The sequence below is a fragment of the Oncorhynchus nerka genome, linkage group LG17, assembly GCF_034236695.1.
Source record: "Oncorhynchus nerka isolate Pitt River linkage group LG17, Oner_Uvic_2.0, whole genome shotgun sequence".
Classification (NCBI taxonomy): domain Eukaryota; kingdom Metazoa; phylum Chordata; class Actinopteri; order Salmoniformes; family Salmonidae; genus Oncorhynchus; species Oncorhynchus nerka.
Window position 1 is genome coordinate 30,642,451 of NC_088412.1, and position 16,870 is coordinate 30,659,320.

A 16,870-nucleotide genomic window follows, 5' to 3' on the forward strand; every position below is an offset into this window, starting at 1 on the left:
AATCCAGACGGGAGATGACAAGTGCCTGGATTAGGACCTGCGCTGCTTCCTGTGTGAGGCAGGGTCGTACTCTGCGGATGTTGTAGAGCATGAACCTACAAGAACGGGCCACCGCCTTGATGTTAGTTGAGAACGACAGGGTGTTGTCCAGGATCACGCCAAGGTTCTTAGCGCTCTGGGAGGAGGACACAATGGAGTTGTCAACCGTGATGGCGAGATCATGGAATGGGCAGTCCTTCCCGGGAGGAAGAGCAGCTCCGTCTTGCCGAGGTTCAGCTTGAGGTGGTGATCCGTCATCCACACTGATATGTCTGCCAGACATGCAGAGATGCGATTCGCCACCTGGTCATCAGAAGGGGGAAAGGAGAAGATTAATTGTGTGTCGTCTGCATAGCAATGATAGGAGAGACCATGTGAGGTTATGACAGAGCCAAGTGACTTGGTGTATAGCGAGAATAGGAGAGGGCCTAGAACAGAGCCCTGGGGATGCCAGTGGTGAGAGCGCGTGGTGAGGAGACAGATTCTCGCCACGCCACCTGGTAGGAGCGACCTGTCAGGTAGGACGCAATCCAAGCGTGGGCCGCGCCGGAGATGCCCAACTCGGAGAGGGTGGAGAGGAGGATCTGATGGTTCACAGTATCGAAGGCAGCCGATAGGTCTAGAAGGATGAGAGCAGAGGAGAGAGAGTTAGCTTTAGCAGTGCGGAGGGCCTCCGTGATACAGAGAAGAGCAGTCTCAGTTGAATGACTAGTCTTGAAACCTGACTGATTTGGATCAAGAAGGTCATTCTGAGAGAGATAGCGGGAGAGCTGGCCAAGGACGGCACGTTCAAGAGTTTTGGAGAGAAAAGAAAGAAGGGATACTGGTCTGTAGTTGTTGACATCGGAGGGATCGAGAAGGGATACCCCGCCCCACACTACATGTTACACTACTGTAGAATAATAGTGAAGACATCAAAACGATGAAATAACATATGGAACAAATCAAAATATATTTTAGACTCTTTAAAGCAGCCACCCTTAGCCTTCATGACAGCTTTGCACACTCTTGGCATTCTCTCAACCAGCTTCAACTGGAATGCTTTTCCAAAAGTCTTGGAGTTCCCACATATGCTGAGCACTTGTTGGCAGCTTTTCCTTCACTCTGCGGTCCAACTCATCAAAAACCATCTCAATTGGGTTGAGGTCGGGTGATTGTGAAGGCCAGGTCATCTGATGCAGCACTCCATCGCTCTCCTTGGTCAAATAGCCCTTACACAGCCTGGAAGTGTCTTGGGTCATTGTCCTGTTGAAAAACAAATGATAGCGCAAACCAGATTGGATGGCGTATCAATGCAGAATGCTGTGCAGGTTAATTCTGCCTTGAATTCTAAATAAATCACCAACAGTGTCACCAGCAAAGCACCCCCACACCATCACACCTCCTCATCCATGCTTCATGGTGGGAATCACCCATGCCGAGATCATCCGTTCACCTACTCCTCGTCTCACAAAGACACGGCAGTTGGAACTAAACTTTTAAAATTTGGACTCATAAGACCAAAGGACAGACTTCCACCGGTCTAATGTCCATTGCTCATGGTTCTTGGCCGAAGCAAGTCTCTTCTTCTCATTGGTGTCCTTTAGTAGTGGCTTCTTTGCAGGAATTCGACCACGAAGGACTGATTCACGCAGTCTCCTCTGAAAAGTTGATGTTGAGATGTGTCTGTTAATTGAACTATGTGAAGCATTTATTTGGGCTGCAATCTGAGGTGCAGTTAACTGGAAGGAACTTATCCTCTGCAGCAGAGGTAACTCTGGGTCTTCCTTTCCTGTGGCGGTCCTCTGAGCCAGTTTCATCATAGCTTGTGATAGTTTTTGCGACTGCACTTCAAGAAAAGTTCTTGACATTTTCAGCATTGACTGACCATGTCTTAAAGTAATGATGGAACTGTTGTTTCTCTCTGCTTATTTTAGCGGTTCTTGCCAAAATATGGATTCAGTCTTTTACCAAATAGGGCTATCTTCTGTATACCACCCTTACCTTGTCACAACACAGCTGATTGGCTCATATGCATTGACGAAAGAAATTCCACAAATTAACTTGGAACAATGCACAACGGTTAATTGAAATGCATTCCAGGTGACTATCTCATTATGCTGGTGGAGAGAATGCCAAGAGTGTGCAAAGCTGTCAAGGCAAAGGGTGGCTTTTTTGGTTACTACATGATTCCATACGTTTAATTTCATAGTTTTGATGTCCAATATTATTCTACAATGTAGAAATTAGTCAAATAAAGAACCACCCTGGAATGAGTAGGTACATCCAAACTTTTGACTGGTACTAAATCTTAAAATATATAACGTTCCACCATGGGCTCCATGGCATTAGAAGTAGCCCAAAAACCCACAACCAATACATTTTCACCTGCAACATTGTTTAAGCAGCCCAAATATTCTGGAAAACCGGACGCTGGCACAAACTCTCCATCACACACTGACACTAGGAAGACTGCGCATGCATTACTTGTAGTGTAACCATTGCTGGTATGGAAAAACATTTTTTTGATCAATTGTGTGTGATTATTCAGTGATGTAAATAAGATGACATAGCTCACAAACCCATCCATTCCAAGGTTTTCTAAATGCCCGAATCAGAACCTTTAATTGTGATCTTGAAAATGTTACTCTTCTTCGCTTTGGAAAATGAGAAAGATGACCATGAACATGTTGAATTAATACAGATTGGTGCCCTATAACTGTAACATGTTTTATTTACATTACATTAAAACACAGACCTAACATAGTGGCCAGTAGGAAGTGCCTGAAAGTGTTCAATGGACACATTCGCACACCAGAAGTGCCGTCTTTAAGATATATTTAATAAATTAAAACAAAGTACAAAAAGAAATAATGTACATTTAATCCCCCCCTTCCCTCACCCACTCCTCCTCTCCTCTCTCAGTGACAAACATATTCCCAGACTGTACCCTTAGGCGTTGGATGAAGTCAACACTAGACACTGATCTAAAGTCAGTCTCGCATCTTCAGTCAGTAATGGTTAAGAGGATCCACGATCTGTGTCTAAGGCCAACTTCGACCCAGAGAATTTTCTCACAGTGTCACACTCACAGTATTTCACAATCACCCACCCCCTTACCACAAAAAACACACACATGCTACATGTCTGCAGGCACCTAGAGTGACAGAAAGAGAGAATGGACCCAGTTGATGTAATAAGGAACCAGGAAATAAACAAGGGAGCCGGCTGCACCAATCGTTTCATCCGTCTTAAATGGTACCCTATTCTGATCTCCATCTATTCTCAAAGTAGTGCACGTTGGTTTCATTTCAGACACAGTCTCAATTCCATTCACTGAGAGGAGTTCCATTTCATCTGGCGCCCAGTGCAAATATACTTCCTGAATAATCTTTCTGACATCAGTGACTACCCCCCTCCCTCTGGTTTCAGTCTAGGCAGGCAACCGGTTGGTTGATAAGACACTGGTTGACAGGCACCGGTTAAGAGCAGTATGGTGTGCGGTTTGTTCTACTGGTTTATAGATCATATGGATGAGTTCATCTAGTCGTTGGTTAGGACTGGTCAGTCAATCCAGGCCATGTGGAGGTTAGTGGACTGCTGTATTATTTTGGTCTGTGTGGCAAGCGGAGAACATTGAAGTAGAGTACTCGTGACATGTGCTGTATGTATGGGAGGACTAAGAGTGTCAAATAGGAGGGTGGGGTCTGTTTCTAAAGGGGGTGGGGCCATGGGGAGGGGTTGGTATGTGAAAGGGATGTAGGTCCGATATAAGTGCACTCAATAAGTGGGGAGGCAGACATCTGCACACTTGCGCAAAAACATGCGCCCATACACACACGCACGGAAATGTTCAGTAATATGACTGTTAATACGCACAACATGATTAATAGAGTTGCACGATTACAGTGACTGTAGTCCACAGCTAGGACAACATACCCCTCTCCTACACACCCCCATAGATCCCCTCCCAACAGTCATCATCTCTTCTACCTCTGTATCACTCTCTCCTGAACTAAATACATTCTAGATTCATGAGGAAACTACAGTTTTGTGACCGTGTGTGAGTGACTGGGTGTGTGTGTATGTATGAACGTGTGTGTGTATGGCAGGTGCAGGAGAGCAGAGTCTATAATCTTCTACTTAGTCAGTGGTTCAATCTTCAATCAATCCCCTCATAATTTCCCCATCAAGGCAACTATCAAATACACAAAATAAAAGACTAGTTCACATGACGTTCCACAATAATTTTGGCAAACGTAAGAGCATGGGGGTGCGCGAGTCAGTGTTGTACGATATACATTATGCTGAAAATATGTGTCTATCCACAGAATGCTGTCCTGTCATTGGTCCCTCTCTCTTCCTGTTTAGCAGCAGCAGGACTGGCTGTGTTTCGTTAGATTAGGTATTTATTTGTGTGTGTGTGTGTTCATATATATATATATATATATATATATATATATATATGTTTAGATATATATTTATTTTGGTTTTCTTTCCAAAGATACAAAGGACAACTAGCTAGCTACGTACGGTAGGTACAGTACCACTATCGTCTCAGATGCTAAACAACCAGGAAACAGCAGAGAAACAGCCTTGGAGCCATGGAAGATCGTAACCAAAAGTCAAAGCGAGACAAACAGAGGGCATGCTTGTAATTGAAGTCACAGAAATGGGGGGGGGGTTGAGCAACCTTCCTCAGACCGCTGTGGGGTGTGACATAGCTCCATCATTGGCAGACCTTTATGGGGAGCTGTTTTCTGTTCTAGGTGGAGGGTCTTGTTTCTATCGTCCAATGGAAACTCCAGTTTTGAGGGGTTTATGGGTACTGTAGTAATGTGGCGTCCTGCCTGGGGGGGGTCATGGCAAGGTCAGGGGTCAGAGGCAGTATTCGGCAGCATACTCGGTCCCGTGAAGACCTCTGCAGACTAGTGTAAACTCCTTCACTATGTCCTTCATCCTCCGCTTATTCACTCGCTCTCTAGAGTAGGAAGAAAAAGGGAGGAGAGAGAAAGGGAGGAGAGAGAAAGGGAGGAGAGAGAAAGGGAGGAGGGAGCGAGAAAGAGTCAGACAAAGACAGAAAACCAATGTGTGTGTGCATGTCTGTGTCTATATGTGCGTGTAGTACCTGAGTATCTGTTGGGTGAAGGTGTCTTTCTGTTCTGTGGTGACCCTAGTAGAGGGGAAGCCTTGTGCCTGCAGCGCCTCTTTCAGCCACACCGTGAGCAAAGGGAAACAGTGCTTATTGAGACTGAACAGCACCTCAGCAAACTGTTCCATCAGACTACGAGATGAACCTCCACCGATTGCCTGGGGGGGCGAGAGAGAGAGAAAGAGCGAGGGGGGCAAAGACCAGTCAGTAAGGTGATATGTTTCAGTATACAGTAGGACAGGTAAAACACATTAGCGAGGATGTGAGTATGTAGGTTTACCTCTAGTACGGCCTGCAGCAGTAGTTTTCCGTTCTCCTGCACCACTCTGGCCACTGGGGGCACATCTGAGCAGCGGGGCAACAACTCCGTCTATGGCACACACAGGGACTATCAGAACAAACCACAACACTAATATCACATCTCAACAAGATTCACCTGTTACCCTAAAATGTGTGTGTGTGTACTAGGGATGTGACATTTAAACAATCATTTTAAAAATTGTATAAATCATAGTGCAGTTATCACAAAACTACCATTAACATCATCATAAAGGCAAAAATAAAATGCAACAATGCTGTAAGTAGGAGATATACCGAACAAACATATAAAGCGTTGGTCCCATGTTTCATGAGCTGAAATGAAATATTCCGTATGCAAAAGCTTATTTCGCCTGTGTTGGGGACAATAAAAGGCCACTCTAAAATGTGCGGCTTCGTCACACAATACAATGCCACAGATGTCTCAAGATGAGGGAGCATGCAATTGGCTTGCTGACTGCAGGAATGTCCATTTGGCAGTACGTCCAATCGGCCTCACAAACGCAGACCAAGTGAAACCAGGCCAGAACCTCCACATCAGGCTTCTTCACCTGAGGGATCATCTGAGACCAGCCACCTGGACAGCTGATGGAACTGAGGAGTATTTCTGTCTGTAATAAAGCCCTTTTCTGGGGAAGAACTCATTCTGATTGGCTGCACCTTTGCCCAGTCATGTAAAATCCATAGATTAGGGCCTAATGAATTCATTTCAATTGACTTATATGAACTGTAATGCAGTAGAATTGTTGCGTTTATATTTTTGTTTAATATATTTGCCACGGATATGAAGCGCGCCCCCACGTCATCGTTGTTAACAGTAAGAAAAATGGCGTAAACAGCAAAGTCCTGTATGGCAATACTTTGAGAAGTTAAATGAGAAGCTAATGAAATACAAACTTTGCGAGGTGGAATTGAGCTACAGCGGCAGTACAGGTGCAATTCTTAAAGGAGGCACCGTGAGACCCAACCCATCGCTGGGCAGCAGTGCGATAAGGGACGGAGTGAGAAAATCACAGAGCTGATTATAGAAATCATTACAGTTGATATGCAGCCATTGTCAATTGGCTTATCTAGAACCAGACCACGAGATGCCATGTGAAAAAAATCTGACGGCCCTGATGGACGTATATGAACAAGCCGTCATAAATCACTGCGATGAGCTTTCACATTGATGAAGTACGCACTGACAACTAAGGACATGGAGGAGAGGCACACAACAGAGAACCTAAAATGGCATTAATACCATCGTTGCTGCGTGAGTGGGGGACAGCAGTAAGGTGAGCGCCGTCTGCTGGGTTTCCACTAGTTACCACAGTCACAAAGTCAAAATGGGATATATTGTAAAAATGTATGAAAACAAAAATGATCTTTTAGTCTTAATTTAAGGTTAGCAGTGTGGTTAGGGTTTAGGTTAGGTTTAAAAATCACATTTTAAGAAGATAAATTGTAGAAATAGGCAGGCTTTATGACATTGTGGCTGTGGTAACTAGTGACGACAGGTAGGTTGGTAGGCAGGTTTCTCGTAGATTGAACTGCAATGCCCCCTAGCGGCCAAACGCAGTACCATATCAGGATATTTTACGAAAAAATAAATATATATTTAAACGCTAAAGAAAATAGCATTTTAAACGTTAAGAACATTTGTACATTTTTCACATCCCTAGTGTGTACACTCACAAAAAACAAGCAGGTAGACTTGACTGTTGGAGCCTCAGGGAATTTCAGTGACAATAGTCCTACAGAGGGGAGAGAGAGGGGGGGGTATTAGAAACATCCAAATACACATTTCTATTTCAACACTAACACTTTTGCTATTCAGATGTTTCCAGCACAATCTCTGTGGATCTCAGAGGCACGACAAAGTGTTTGTGTGTGTGTGCGCGTGTGTTAAGAGAAACGCGGCAACACATACAATGAGCAGTGTGTGTGTGCGGGAGCAAAGCAACACACACTTACCACAATGGAACACAGCTTTCACGTCAAGACTCTCAGACAAGAAGAGATCTGGCTTCCGTTTAAGGGCCTACAGTAGGAGGCAGACAGAGGCATGACACAGGGCAGGAGTCTATTCCCCTGCTCCAGGGGTACACCCCAACTACTACCTCCCACCCCAGAAAATACTGAACCCCCCACTCTCCTAGCCTGGTAGACAGAACTGTGTCTGAATTAGATAACTCCTTTGTCATTGTCATGTTCAACTGTTTGCCCACAAGGTCAGGAAAAAATTCTGGGACATAGATATGACAACAAAAGCCAAATACTGATTGTCCCCCTTCTCCCTGAAGTGCGATCTCGTTCACTCCCCCTTGGGGATTTAACAGTATTGGATTGGTATAGACAGTGTTTCTTACACCAATCCCAATGCTTTTAAATTCTTGAGAAGGAGTGAATGAGAACTGGGCTAAAGGAGTCATCTCAAGCAGATAAACAGTGGAGGCTACCAGGCTAGACTAACTGACTCCCTCCCTCTCTCTACGATAAACTATCACTCATACAGTATACAACTTTGCTCCAATGAAAACTCAGCAAGCAAACTGGAGGAAATCAAACAGAAATTATTTAAAACTTAAGTCAAACTAAAGGCAATGATGGTTCTGTAGCTGCTGTTTGTATCCATTTCATTCTGATACACCATTTTTTCTCCCTTTTTTTGGCCTGGTTGGATTGAATATGCAACATAAGTAAGGTACATGAACGGATAAATACAACTGATACTGTAATGAACTCATTCAGGATGGAGGAAAAGAGAGGGAGCGAGGGAAGAGGAGAGGAGAGATCAGCTCTATCCAAAGATATAAATTAAAGGAAGAATGTAGAAGGAAGACAAAAACAAACAAAAAACAGAGGGCACCCAATTCGCCTGAATTGATTAATTAATGGAATATTAATTAATTGTGTCTTTGATTGGCTATGGGTTGGAATGACATCAGAAAAGGGGCGTGGCTAGGGGATTCTAACCATTGAGGTCACAGGGAACTACATCCCAGGGTCATGTTCAGAAGACAACCGAACATGAACATGTTTATTATTGGACACATTCTGGTTAGAGTCTCCTCATTTCAAAGCATTTTGTCATGTTTTGTGCCTACTGGACAAGACCTTGGTGAACGCTGACCCTTACTCCCTCATCAGAATGGTTAGAGCCCTGAGTATTGAAGGAGACAGAGTCCATCCTTCAATACCACCACCTACTGTCTATTCTCTGCCATGCCATTATGATGGGTCGCCCTCAGACCCTTTAACAAAGAACAAAGAGAAAGAGAGAGCTTGAGAGAGTGTGTGTGTGAGCGAGAGAGAGAGAGACAGAGCGAGAGAGAGAACGAGAGAGAAACCCAAAGTGAATGAAATAAGAAACCAAAAACACACCTGAGCTTGGAGTTGCATAAATGAATCAACAATATCAGGATGATCCCTGGGTCCTAAAATATAATAAAGATGAAACTTAACAAATCATAAAGAATAAAGAGAATAATAATATACAAACAGCAACTCAACCGATTCAACAGTCATGTGGAAAGAAAAGAGAACAGAAAAGATCTCATTGAAATAATTGTCACACGTGAGTAAAGCACAAACAAAGGGGGAGAGAGAGGGAGGAGGGGCATGTGAAGCTTTGGAAGAGTCTTGGGAAAAACAGTGAGCGGTTGAACGAACAGAAAACAGGCAGAGAAAGAGGAGACATGGGTTCCATTTGGAGATAAAAAACGAAAGAATAACGAGAGAAAAACAAAACCTAAAAATAACAAAAAAGTGGTTTTGGAGTAGGGAACCCAGGAGGCAACTGTTACTGTAATGCTTCAGAGAAAAGGGGCGTCAAGCCCCAAATCAATCCCTCGCCCCTTGGACTAGCCACCCAAAGCCCTAGGCATCTCCCAGACCCTAGGGGCTTGCTAATAGCTCCACCGTGTAATACGATAGGCAAGGTAAGTTTTTTCTGTGTGGCTTACAACCACCTAGGGGATAGTACCACTGACCATTAACCACCCCCCAAAAAGATGAACACTTACGAGGCAACCCTTCCCTGTTCCTAGACTTCAAACAAAACCCCCATCCCTAAACTCCCCATACACACCCCCACCTTACAGGCTTATTCAGTGGGGCGCAACCCAGATAGAAATGCAACGAATAGAGCCCACACAATTCCCCGATCTGTAAAAGACTGTTCTACACAATACATTTCTATATGAACGTTGTTCTGCAACCACATTCTCTTGTGTTTTGTAACATTGCACCATATTGTATAAGATACTGGCCACAGAGCAACATTGAAGGACACCTGCTCAGAAAGAAAGTAACAAAAAAAAGAAAGGAGAGGCAGCCATTATCAATCAAACACAGACAAAGCAGAAGAAGAGGGAGAAGGGTATGAGAGGAGAACTGAAAGGGGAGAAGAGAGGCAGACAGTATTCAGGTAAGACCCACTGGATATTATCAGCTTCAAAAACCAAAACGTTCTTGTGTAATTCTTCATAACAGCACAGAAGGACAGAGGATGCATTTCAACAGTCTAACGTGGCTTCCTCTCCTTATCTCCTCCCCTTCATCTGCCCTCATCTAAAAACACGGGGCAGGTGAAAGCAATATGAGAAGACAAGGACTTTAGACTATCGAGATGCAGCCATCCCGGTTTCCCCTTGTGTTATGCAGGTATTAGTTGACACACACAAAAAGCATTTATCATGGAAGCCATGTTCATTCTCCATGTTCCTTGTTTTCCTGTGAAAGCAGGAGTGTGTGCAGGTTTGTCTGTCAATCAAAATCACCCAAAACAAAAACAGGCAGAGATTACCCCCCCCTCCCCCTCCCCTGCAGGACCCCTACCTTGCTGGAAGATGGAGAGTGTTACTGAGGTGACCAGCTCAAATAGAGCCTTGATGGGAGGGAAGTGGTCCGTCTCTCTGGCAAATATATGGACCATCTGTCAAACACAACCACAGACGGTTTCACATCGGTGCGCCTCTGAATGTATGCATGTGTGTGTGTATGGTGTATGTGAGTGTGTGTGTATGTACCTGTCGTGTGAGGTCCAGTGCTGAGGCCTGTGGTATGGTACTGTACATCTGTCCTAGCATCTCACTGAGCTGAGACACCATGGGAGCAAAGTCATGGAGGAGAGTCTTCACTGACTTCTCAAAGATAGCACACACGGCCTGGGAGGACGGCGGGAGAGAGATGGGAGGGCAGGGAGCAGGGAGTGAAATGAGTAATTTCAGCTGGTTCAGGCTGGATTCTTTTAATGTTTCATGAACGTGCAGACCATTTATTGAAACTTGAGTCAACGCATCACTTTTTTTGTCGTGTGTGTGTGTGTGTTCATGTCTCACCTCCACCACCTGAGAGTCGTTGAGCCACTTGCTGAGGACCGTCTGAATGAGAGCAAAGACCTGCTGTAGGACCACCACCACCTAGAACACACAGGTTAGTTAGACAACACTAGCTAAATGAGGAACTGGATGAACGTTCCCGTTAAAAGAGGTTGCATCTGGCTGAGTTCTGATGATGATAATAATGATGATGATGATGAAGTTGAAGGTGCATCTCACCGGGTTAGGCCCTGGTGGGAGTGGGGCAGTTTTGACAGGTGGAGCAGTGCTCTCTCCTGATTCGTCCTCCTGTTTGCTAATGTCCAGCGTAGTGAAGAGATTGGACAGCAGACCTAGAATGTGGATTATCGCTAGTTTATTGGACGGGTTGGGCTGGAGAGGGAAAGAGGGACCGAGAGAGTAAGTCAATAGCTTTACGAAGAAAGGCTGAAACAAGATTTGCCATCGCTCATTTTCTATCTGTTGGTTTTTGTGAACGAGTTAACAAGTGAAGCAAAAAGACAGTGAAAGACAATGAAGGGAGGGATGGAGTGAAAAGGACAGAAGAAGGGAAAGAGGGATCAGTGAAAGACAGGAGTTTGGGTGCGTCAGTCAGTTGATGGCTTCATTTTTCTGCAGATTTCACACACACTCTCTCTCTCTCTCTCTAGGGTGACAACACTAATTAAAGCTTCATTAGCAACCATTTAATCACCGCTCGGTATCCATGACAACGGAGCTGTGGAGTACACGGGAGGAGTCATGTGGCTGGGCTGACGACCCTTCTCTTAATGAGCAACGGGTCATGTTGCAACTGAACACAGGCTCATTTGAGATGGGTATGTTCAACTTGGATTTAAGCCTTAATCATTCAGAGACATCAATGGGTGAACATTTTAGTGAAGAGCACTGTATTTACGTCAGAATACCACCCTAAATGCATAAAAACAGACATTGCTTGTAGCTAATTACATAGTGGAGGTGCAGTTTCCTCTCTTGCCTTAGGGTGCCAGTGTTTGTTAGGCTGCACAGACAACCCCGATTCCATAGTCTGATGTTATGGCTATACATCAGACAGAGCGTGTGAGACGTAGAGAGAAGGAGAAAGTGAGCACAAGAGAGAAAAAGAGATGAAACTCTTCATTTGAACTGACATCTCTGTTCACCCAGACACTCAGGTCTCTGCTGACTCCAGAACAGTAGATCAGGGGAGAAAGACTAATTCAACACTGATAATGTCACATCCCTATTTGTAGTTAATGTCAGCTTCTTTTTTTTGAGAAAATGTCAAATCCTTATTTTTAGTTCCGATACAGCTTGGATTCATTAGACCTGACATTTAATAAAGAACGTGTTGTGTGTGTGTGTGTTATGGCCCTGTGATTCAGGAACCAATGGTGTAGTGATGAAGCCAATCTGGTCCCACAGAGAAATGTTCAACTGCAGTGGAGTCACACAGATACAACGCCTGTTCATATGGACACAGTCCAACAGTGAGAGGGGGAAGAAACAAAAGAAAGAAAGAAGAGTGTGTGTGTCTGTGCGCGCAAGCGTGTGTGTTAGTGTGTGGCGCATCCATGCAGACACACAGTCTGTTCATATGGCCGCAGTCCAACAGAGGAAAATATGTCACTGTAATAACACTGTTACCACAGTGTGTGTGTGTGTGTACCGTCTCATCAGCTAGTTTCTCAAGTTGTTGGATGTAGGGAGTGATGAGAGAGTGCAGGTTCCTCAGTATCTCCTCCACATGCAGAGCAGACAGCAGGAAGCCCAAGGCCTGCATCAGCCACATACACTGACTGGTCTGGAGAGAGAGAGGAAGGGAGGGGAGGGAGGAGAGCAGGAAGAGAGAGCGAGGGGATCAGGAAGAGGGAGGGGGAGCAGGAAGAAGAGCGAACATTGTTACACATTTCCAGGACATTTGAAAGGTTGACTCCTTGTGCTGACTCCTCACAAGCATTCCACTACACTCGCAATAACATCTGTTAACCATATGTACGTGACCAATAAAATGTGATTTGATAAGTGGTTTTGCTAGCTACCATCCAGTCTTGTCACCAGCTCTTACCTTGCTTTCGTGACTGAATGGACTGACTGATTCTATGGTCTGATGTACTCCCTGTGGTTCATTTGAATGTAATGAATATGCTCATTGTTGCATGTACCAAATGCACAGGCAACAAAGTTTTTGAAAGTTTGACTCTGTCTCTGAATTTCACTATAAATGATTCTCCAGGATGTTGTAAACAGTAGAGTGGGTCCAGTGAGTCGGGACATTGGGGTTATGGCTTGCATCATCTCCAGAGAGGACTGGGACTGACCTTGTGAATCTGTTTGCTCAGCACCTCCTGTGAAGAGAGAGGATAGCAGAAGCAGAAGAATAAAATATTGACATACATGTAATAATTTTATTCAGAAAACACTCATTTAGACATAAAACATATACGGTACACGTACACGTGATACAGCCACTATATTGGAGGCATAGGGTGGCAGGTCGTATTTGCACTCTCGGCAGATCTTCTTGAGTGTGGAGACTGAGGAGATGGAGAGGTCTGGGTTCCCCAAGGCCTGGAGTACCAGAGGTAAAACACTACTCAACATCACCGGGTGGTCCGCCAACCACTCTGCTAGAGCTCCTACAGGGAGGAGGGAGAAGAAGAACACAGTGGATGAAAAGACTGAACACTTTATGCTACAGGAGACAAAGGAGACGGGTGCTTTTCCTGTTCTCTTGTACAATTAGTTTCTCTTCTTTGCCAGCTTATTATTTCCCTGGATGAACAACGCACAACAAAATGACAGGTATCACTGTATTAATACTAGAATTCGACCGATTATGATTTTTCAAAGCCGATACCGATACCGATTATTGGAGGACCAAAAAAGCCGATGCCGATTAATTGGCCGATTTAATTTAATTTTTATTTTTTAAGTATTTGTAATAACGACAATTACAACAATTACTGAATGAACACTTATTTTAACTTAATATAATACATCAATAAAATCAATTTAGCCTCAAGTAGATAATGAAACATGTTCAATTTGGTTAAAATAATGCAAAAACAAAGTGTTGGAGAAGAAAGTAAAAGTACAATATGTGCTATGTAAGAAAGCTAACGTTTCAGTTCCTTGCTCAGAACATGAGAACATATGAAAGCTGGTGATTCCTTTTAACATGAGTCTTCAATATTCCCAGGTAAGACGTTTTAGGTGGTAGTTATTATAGGACTATTTCCCTCTATACCATTTGTATTTCATTAACCTTTGACTATTGGATGTTCTTCTAGGCACTTTAGTGTAACAGTATAGCCTCCATCCTTCTCCTCGCTCCTCCCTGGGCTTGAACCAGCAACACAACGACAACAGCCACCACACCGAAGCAGCGTTACCCATGCAGAGCAAGGGAAACAACCACCCCAAGGCTCAGAGCGAGTGAAGTTTGAAACGCTATTAGCGCGCTAACTAGCCAGCCATTTCACTTCGGTCACACCAACCTGATCTCGGGAGTTGATAGGTTTGAAGTCATAAATAGCGCAATGCTTGACGCACAACGAAGAGCTGCTGGCAAAACGCACGAAAGTGCTGAATGAATGTTTACGTGCCTGCTTCTGCCTACCACCGCTCAGTCAGATACTTAGATACTTGTATTCTCAGTCAGATTATATGCAACACAGGACACACTAGATAATATCTAGTAATATCGTCAACCATGTGTAGTTAACTAGTGATTATGATTGATTGTTTTTTATAAGATAAGTTTAATGCTAGCTAGCAACTTACCATGGCTTACTGCATTTGCGTAACTTGTGGAGTGCAACGAGAGAGAGGCAGGTCGATATTGCATTGGACTAGTTAACTGTAAGGCTGCAAGATTGGATCCCCGAACTGACAAGGTGAAAATCTGTCTTTCTGCCCCTGAATGAGGCAGTTAACCCACTGTTCCTAGGCTGTAATTGAAAATAAGAATGTGTTCTTAACTGAATTGCCTAGTTAAATAAAGATTAAATAAAAGGTGTAAAAAAAAAGTAATATTATCATTATTAATCGTGTAAAAATACAGATTTCCGATTGTTATGAAAACTTGAAATCGGCCCTAATTAATAAGCCATTCCGATTAAATCGGTCGACCTCTAATTAATACCTATCGTGAACACGTATGAGCGTATCAGTACCTACCGATAGTGAACATGACGGTGTCGGCCAGTTGGACGTTGTTGATGTTGATTCTGAGGAGGAGTCCGATCAGGCCTGGGATGACATCAGAGTAGTTGACATCTATCGTCTCCGCTATAGACTGGAACCCATACAGCAATGCTTCTGTATGCTGGAGGAGACAATTAAAGGCTTCAGACAGTGTATTCAGTGTGTGTGTGTGTGTGTGTGTGTGTGTGAATGTATGTGTACCGTACCTGCCATGACGAGGCTTGTTCTGTGTTGGTCAATATTCGTCCTAGTTTCTCATACAGGTTACTGAGCAGCTCAGCTCCTAGCATCTCATACACATACATCAGAGTGTCTGAGATATCCACCCTGGAACACACAAATGTGTTAAGTCTTGGAATACAGGAGTGTAATGCATACCACCAACAGAAAGCAAGGTTTTGTTATAGAGGTGGAACAATCAATGCTATTGGGGGGGAGTGGTGTGTCACAAGGTTCAGTTTTTGTGTTTACACCTCAAATCAAGTGAAATAGAAGGCGCCATTTAACTGTGCAGGGAATAACAGCAGGGCATCACTTTATAATGTGCTGTTAGTAATGTGCTTCTGAGCATCTGATGACTCAAACATTATCATCCAAAATGTGTGCCCTCTCAGCTGCCACTTCACTTACAGGCTGTTAACCACAAACACACACAGCAGTAGACCTGTCGGCATACTGCGTTTCACTCGCTCACCCACACAACCCCAACTACACTCTTGTACCTGTAAATCCTGAACTGCTCCTTCTCATCTGAGGACCATGATGCGTACTCCTGGTCAGAGGGGAACTGGGCTTTATGCAGCAGAACATCCACCAGCTGGAAATACACGGGTCTATAAACCTGCAGATACACCGTCTGTCTCTCACAGTCAAACGACATGATGTCATCCTGGAGAGAGAGCGAGAGTGTGTACTGTTAAGTGCTGTTATTCTGAACAGGGTAGTTGGGTTTAGGGTGTAATGTTAAGTGTCCTGGGTTACAGTGTTAGGGTGTAGAGTGCATACCTGTAGTGTGTACCAGAAGGTGAGTGTGAGGGAGCTGGTCGTCTCGTTTACTGGATAGTGTCCTGGTATCCCAGTGCAGAACATGATCATGTTGACCAATGCGAGAAAGCCCTGCCAATGCTCTACCTGCTCCAGCAGAGCCCTGGGGGGGTTGAGATCAAGAGATGGAAAAGGAGAGAAAAGAAAAGGGAGAGAGTAAGTGAAAGGGACACAGAGCCGGGAAAACTAGGTCAGTGCGCAGGAAGAGTGAGGTGAGGTGGGACAGGCAGGGCTTTTTCTCTAGATAGAGTGTGACAGTTGAAGGGTTCAGACTGGAGCCATTGACATACACAGGGAGACATGACGCCTCCGGAGACAGAAACACACAATAACAAACAGCTTGTTTACCAGGATGGGCCTGAGCTTGAAACTGAACACGTCATCTGATCTGATTATTTGTTGATTGGTTGTGTGAATGAACCCAGCAGCATCAATGTCGTCACCAAGCAGTGGGAGGCGGGGAAGTGAAAGGATTGATTGATTGATGTGGGGACAGCGCACGCACCTGGAGTGGTTTTCGCCCAGCGCGACAGCGATGCGACAGATTCCGTGTGACGTCTCCATGTCTCCGTTCTGGACGGCCTCTCTTAGTTGTTCCTGCAGGGACAAGACCTGTGGCACCAGCTTCAGTAGCGTGTTCACATATCTACACACACAGACAGGGAGACATAAAGAGATGGGTTAGTTCACATACCAGGGGAAAAGTCTCTACTCAAACCTCCATGCGCGCGCACACAGAAAAAAAACGTTCACTTTTTACCAGCTTCATCGCTCAGTTTCTTTGTTTCATTTCTCCAGTTCTCTTGAAGGCTGAAATTACCCT

The 16,870-nt window shown here is 44.4% G+C and overlaps 1 protein-coding gene across 3 annotated transcripts in view; it reads right to left on the minus strand.

The window, feature by feature from the left end:
- Nucleotides 1-2,734: 2,734 nt before the first annotated feature.
- The window catches only part of LOC115145059 (importin-13-like), a 62,015-nt gene continuing 47,879 nt past the window's right edge, over nt 2,735-16,870 (minus strand). For all 3 annotated transcript variants that reach the window (XM_029686292.2, XM_029686291.2, XM_065003106.1), the window contains 18 exons: nt 16,553-16,693; nt 16,009-16,150; nt 15,726-15,892; nt 15,210-15,330; nt 14,977-15,124; nt 13,252-13,433; nt 13,116-13,142; nt 12,464-12,598; nt 11,032-11,184; nt 10,813-10,893; nt 10,501-10,638; nt 10,310-10,406; nt 8,855-8,907; nt 7,445-7,511; nt 7,166-7,224; nt 5,451-5,540; nt 5,147-5,328; nt 2,735-4,999 (listed from right to left, as the gene is read on the minus strand). In XM_029686292.2, the coding sequence (XP_029542152.1) occupies nt 4,897-4,999; nt 5,147-5,328; nt 5,451-5,540; nt 7,166-7,224; nt 7,445-7,511; nt 8,855-8,907; nt 10,310-10,406; nt 10,501-10,638; nt 10,813-10,893; nt 11,032-11,184; nt 12,464-12,598; nt 13,116-13,142; nt 13,252-13,433; nt 14,977-15,124; nt 15,210-15,330; nt 15,726-15,892; nt 16,009-16,150; nt 16,553-16,693 (2,086 nt within the window). In that variant the 3' untranslated portion in view covers nt 2,735-4,896. The remainder of the gene's footprint in view (nt 5,000-5,146; nt 5,329-5,450; nt 5,541-7,165; nt 7,225-7,444; nt 7,512-8,854; nt 8,908-10,309; nt 10,407-10,500; nt 10,639-10,812; nt 10,894-11,031; nt 11,185-12,463; nt 12,599-13,115; nt 13,143-13,251; nt 13,434-14,976; nt 15,125-15,209; nt 15,331-15,725; nt 15,893-16,008; nt 16,151-16,552; nt 16,694-16,870) is intronic.